Genomic DNA, 5,821 nt, shown 5'->3' on the forward strand with positions numbered 1-5,821 from the left:
GAAACTTTGTTGCCTCAAAACAGTCGTACAACTCCACCATGTTGGTTGAATGTGGAGACGAATGATGTGGCGATGAAGGGCTAAGGTAACCTAAGATAAACAATTTTCCTACTGATGTAAACCGAACAGTTTTTCTTTTCTTGTTGCTCTAAACTAAAACAACTCTGATCTTATTGGCTTCTCATGTTTATCAGCATCTGCATAAGGGCCAATCTTGTAAAATTTTCTGCTGCTCTCAGATATGCAAAAATGAAAATCCATGTGCCATCATATTGCTACCAGTTTTTGAAGGCAGTATATTTACCACATTTGTCGGTTGATATACTTATATGCCATACCTTATTTTGTTCTAGCGGCCACTGGAACTTGCTAATGCCTGTTTTCTTCTTATATATATGTCATATTTCATTTTGTTCTAGCCATTGAAACTAGTAAATGTCTGTTTACTTATTCTGTTTCTTATCGATGTTATGAATGTCTGTTTCTGAAATATATGTTGTTTATCAGCAGCATACACTAGACCTCAAAGGTATAACAACAAAATATCAAAAAATTGTTAACACTATAATGTTTACTCAGTGAAATGTGAACCAACAAAGTTGCTTCCCCCCTCCAGCAATTGAAACTTGTTACCCAAAAACAGCTGTAGAATTCTACCATGTATACCAGCAGTCGTTATGTCGAAGAGCCTTCCATCGAATGTGGAGATAAATGCTGTGGTGATACATACACTTGAATTTATTTTCCCAAGAGCTAAGCTATCCTAAGATAAAAAAATTGCTGCTGTAAAAGAATAGGTTTCTTGTTACCATAAATTAAAACAACTCTGATCTTATTTGCATCTCATGTTCATCAACATGTGCTGATCAAGTCTTTTTAGGCGTAAATTTTAAACATAGTTGTCATGTTAATTTGGGTTTTTGTGTCTCACAAATCTAAAAATAGTCCATTTACATCATGGTGGTACCAATTTCTTTAGGCATTTTATATACCCTTTTTGTCTGTGGATCTTCTTGCAGGATATCTATTCCATATGCTATTTTGTTCTAGCGAGTGAAACTAGTTTCCTAAAAATGTCTGTTTGCTTAGTATGTTAACTGTCTTATTATGCAAGTCTCTCGGGATAACTATTTGATACTATCTTGTTCTAGCTGTTAGAAATAGTTTCCCCTCAAATGACTGGTTAATTAGTATGACTACGTCTTATGGTAACCGATGATGGTAATCTTTGTTTGCCATATACTTGTTCAGGGAATTGTAGAAACATAGTCATACTAATTAAACAGTCATTTGAGGGGAAACTACTTCTACATGCTGGAACTTTTTTGCCCACAAACGTTTTCATGTACTATTATTAGTGGTATAATTTTTGTTTTCCTTCTTTTTCTCCAGGGCGGTCTGAAATAGTAAAGTTTCTTCTTTCTAAAGGAGCTGATGTTGATGCACTATCAGATCTTGGGACACCACTCACTCTTGCTTCTCTTAGAGGACATGCTAGCATTCTGAAGATCCTTTTGCAGCACAATGCAGATGTACTTTTCAAATCTTTTGTTATGTCATCTTTTAACTCCTGTTCTCTTTTTTGCTGGGTTTTTGCTATGTTGTTCAATTGCACCGCCTGTATTTGAGGCCTTTTTGGGTTGGTGGCTTAGTTATTTACATGTTTGTTTGATATTTGTGCTTGCCGCATTGTTCTTTTCGTGCAACATGGGTCCCATATGTCACCGACTCAAAAAAGTGTGGTAGGCTTCCCTTAGGCTTGGCAAAGTATGACACCCATTTTCATCATCGTCATGCCTAGAAAAAACTATGACAAATATCAGCAACCTTCGCAAACTAGTCAAGCAGGCTCTGCTAATAGCTGTCATGTGTGACCCACACAACAACTCTGAAAAATCACTGGCGACCCACACTATATAAGCTATGCTCGTAGAAAAGAACTATCAACTCAGCTTTTTTTTCCCTTACAAGTTCCATATTTCTCTTGGGTCATATTTTGGCATGAATTTGATTTATTTAACATTTTTCCAGCCCAGCAAGGGTAATGGTGCGTTTGTACCTTTAGACATGGCATTACACAAATCCTTTGTGCCATGTGTGAAGCTATTGGTTCAGGTACTGTATCCTCTGTTTATTAATTAGATTTCAGTAGCAATATAGGATTTCTATAAACTGAAGTTTGATTTAGTTATATCTGTATTAGTGACTAGACAATTGTTTCATGGGCTTGTCTTATATATTTGCATCTGATAGGGTGGGACTAATGTGAACGGTGATAATCATTTGGCAAAGGCTGCAGAGAAGGGCTTAACTGAAGCTATTAAGTGTTTGGTGGAAGCTGGTGCAAACCCAAATGTGATTGACAGGGTGAGAATGCTCTCTTTTTGTCACATATTCTTGTGTCTTGCTTGGCCTTGTAGTTTCAGTATACATGTCTTAAATTGATATGCAACATCCTTACCAGTTATGACGTAAGTACAGCAACATTATGCTAAGTTGCAGTTTTTTGCATAAGCTTGTCGCTGTTTCGCCTTTCCCCCTTTGTGCCATGTATTTTGTTAATTTGGTCAGTTGAGTAATATTGTTTTAAGTTGAGTAATTTGGTCAGTTGCTTATTTCCTAAATGTTGAATATCGCTTTGCTAAAGCTTCGCTTGTTCCTCACCAGTTTGGTAGATTGCCAATAGAGTTGGCTGCTGAGTATGGTACACGAGAAGATGTCGAGATTCTCTTTCCTTTCACCTCTCCCATTTCAACTGTGGCCAATTGGACTGTTGATGGAATCATTAAGCATGTGGAGATGGAAATGAAGCAACTTGAGGTATGTAGTTGTAGCAATTTTGTTGCATGCCCATGGCAATTGTGTCCACCTTAACTCTCTGAACAATGTTGGCATCAAGTAGGCGTTTAACTAAAACTTCATATAACAAGAATCTGAATTTCCCGAAGATTAGTTTCCTATTCCTACTCATCAAAAGCACATGTATTTACTTGCATCTGCATCACGGTTTAAGCTCTGTTCTGAAAACTCATTTTATTGGAATGGTGTTTATTGGATAACTTGTTTTGCTCATATGTCACTGTGCTCAAATTGTAATTCATGAAATCTGTTTTTTTTTTTCAAAAATAACGAGGCAGATTCATTTTCTTCAATAGTTCTCTCCATTTCCTGTCTGCTTAGCAAGTGAGAACTGATTTTTTAAATCTTGCATTGATTACAACTATTTCTTGGATTCATTCACTTCACCTTAACATCTTAGTAGAGTAATGATTCTTCCTCGCACGCATCTGACCTACCAAGTTGAATATGTATATAAGAGGTCTGACTCAAGTTATTGTGAGTTGTCCAGGATGGTAGTTTTGTGAAAAAGAAGATGTCCGACTTAAAACAACAAGGGGATGAAGCATTTAAGAAGCAGGATTATCAAAATGCTTCAGTGTTCTACACACAGGTATGTTGTCAGGCTATTTTTTTCTTTCTAGACTGGAGGTACAGCCATGAAACATGTTGCTCCATTACAATTTGGCTGATCCATATTATTAAAAATGATTGACCTTGGCAATGTGTAAAAATGACCTGTTAGCTTGTAATGCTATCACATGAACTTGTTGAAAGACTAGTTACTGGTGTGTGCATCTTGTCACAATATGGAGCATTAATTTCATTCCTAGAGCTAGTGGTAACAAACAAGTGAGTTTTTACAGTACCCTGGTACTCCCGAGGGAGAGGTGGTACTCCCGAGGGAGAGGTGGGAGTACCAGATAAATGCAGCCATCCATCTATAGGGGTATTTTAGATATTTTCTCTTGGCTAATTAGTTTTGGTTTTTATTCCAACTGAATCAACTGCATCTGGCCGCCGCGATCGCACTGTTTGTTCCCCCTTCGTGGTAGCGGCTGGAGACTTTGTTCTCCTCATCGCTGCACCCTCGTGAGATGTATCGATTTGAACAATTTAATCAAGAAATATTAGTAGCCATCCGTGAATTCCTGTTAATTGCAGATTAATTGAACTATGGCGCTGCAGGAGGACTGCGCTCCTCCCCATATACCAGTGATGGGCAAGTGTCCCGTACGGCAGAGTCATCCCTGACGAATTCGCGTAGGCGCAGCCATTGGCGGCGGCCATTGACATGCTCATCACGGGTGTTCAGAACCTGGATTTTGAACTGCTGTGGCATACTCCTAATCACCTTGGTGGTGATGACCGTGCGATCATCATGCCCCGCCACACATGATCATCCTATATGTTTTGGGATTTTACGACATTGATTTGGGATTAGGGTTCATCGGAAAATTATGTTTGAAGTATGCCTTCACATGCTTACGAGCAAGTCTTACTAAATTGGCATCTCATTCTATTTAGTATTTCTATATAATAATTAATATAAGATTGAGAAATAAATAAACCGCCCATTGATTACAGTTTTGCCCCTAACATCAAGGTAATCCATATTTTTTTGAGGTGGCACTCCCTAGGATTATATTGGAGTACCATGTAAATTTAGCCGTTAGATTAAGATGGATGGATGGCTCACATTTATTTAGGGGTACTGTAAAAGAGCTCACAAACAATGGGGAATTTCAGGTGGGAGATGCTTTTCTATCACAGTTTTCGTTTCTTGGTCATTGTACCAAAGGACAAATGACAAATGATTGGTCGTGTAAAGTGATCCAAGCATTTCTGGAATGTGGCAACTAAAGCAAGTTTTCACCGTTTCGTCTGGTGTAGGCACTGAAGATGGATAACTTCGACGCCAAGCTGTTATCAAACAGGAGCCTCTGCTTGCTTCGCATGGGTGAAGGGCGAAGGGCTTCTGAGGATGCCGCTGAATGCACAAAGCTGCGCCCGAAGTGGGCAAAGGCGCACTACCGGAAAGGTGCAGCTCTAATGTTCATGAAGGTGCATGCAGTGGGAGGGTTGAAACTGACGATTTCGTTGCTGCTTTCACATGTGTCATGTCATTTGATTCCACCATGCTCTTGCATTGCGCAGGAGTATGATGCTGCGTATTCCTCACTGTCGCGGGCTCTGGAGTTGGACCCGGAAAGCGAAGAGATCGAGAAACTATTCTGGTAAGGAATCCATCTTCCATCTTGTGCTTTTTTGAGGTTAACATTCCTAGCTGCTGCAGATTCTTGTTGTTGCTGTAACCGGTAGAATCTGTTCCTTGCTTAAATGTTTTGGTCAACCAAATTTTGCAGGGAGGCGATGGAGCTGAAGTGATCATCGTGCAACTGCGGAGGGAAGCTCAGGCAGAATGGGAGCTCTTTCGTGTGTGTGTGTGTTCTCAGACAAAATACTGGACTTCAAATTATGGCGCCTTTCTGTGCGTGATTCATGGAGGACCGTTGCAGATGCTTTAGATCAAACCATGTTGCTGGCTACTTATTTTGAGTTCTCTGAAACATGCATCCTGTTAGTATGTGGAAGTGTAGCAGCAGTGGATGATGAAATTCCTAACTGTGCTAGAGTGAAATATTCTCTGAAACTTGCATCCTGTTAGTATATTCAGACCTTACTGTGTTCCGTTATCTTTTGATAGTGGAATCCGATCTATTAGGATCGCATGGAAAACATTCAGACCTTATTGCGACAAGCTGAAAGTTGTATGGCAGATGCTAGTTAAGTAGCTTGTTGTACAGGGTTAACTGGAACAAGAATCAATAGCCATCATGTTGCAGTTTGGTAGCATACTATTACCTGGGCATCCCTAAAATCTTGTGTTAGTGGTCTTGAACTCTTGATGTATTCATCATGGCCAGTTCAAGGCTGAAGCATATTCTGGCCATCTTGTGTTTGGTAGCAGTTCAAGCATTCT

At 39.4% G+C, this 5,821-nt stretch overlaps 1 protein-coding gene across 2 annotated transcripts in view; it reads left to right on the top strand.

Annotated features, from left to right (window-relative positions):
* LOC123110180 (ankyrin-3) overlaps nucleotides 1-5,599 on the top strand; it is an 8,220-nt gene extending 2,621 nt beyond the window's left edge. Inside the window, exons 5-12 of one of the 2 annotated variants that reach the window (XR_006453200.1) lie at nucleotides 1,393-1,532; nucleotides 2,032-2,115; nucleotides 2,254-2,367; nucleotides 2,668-2,820; nucleotides 3,350-3,451; nucleotides 4,732-4,879; nucleotides 4,996-5,075; nucleotides 5,205-5,367. Coding sequence is in view for 1 of the 2 variants with exons in the window: in XM_044530656.1 (XP_044386591.1) it covers nucleotides 1,393-1,532; nucleotides 2,032-2,115; nucleotides 2,254-2,367; nucleotides 2,668-2,820; nucleotides 3,350-3,451; nucleotides 4,732-4,902; nucleotides 4,996-5,075; nucleotides 5,205-5,226 (866 nt within the window). In the remaining variant the exon portion in view is untranslated. Of the gene's footprint in view, nucleotides 1-1,392; nucleotides 1,533-2,031; nucleotides 2,116-2,253; nucleotides 2,368-2,667; nucleotides 2,821-3,349; nucleotides 3,452-4,731; nucleotides 4,903-4,995; nucleotides 5,076-5,204 lie in introns of both variants that reach the window. The other variant, XM_044530656.1, reaches the window with a different exon arrangement.
* The last annotated feature ends 222 nt before the right edge of the window (nucleotides 5,600-5,821 follow it).

Source organism: Triticum aestivum, chromosome 5B (genome assembly GCF_018294505.1).
Source record: "Triticum aestivum cultivar Chinese Spring chromosome 5B, IWGSC CS RefSeq v2.1, whole genome shotgun sequence".
In the NCBI taxonomy this organism is placed as follows: Eukaryota; Viridiplantae; Streptophyta; class Magnoliopsida; order Poales; family Poaceae; genus Triticum; species Triticum aestivum.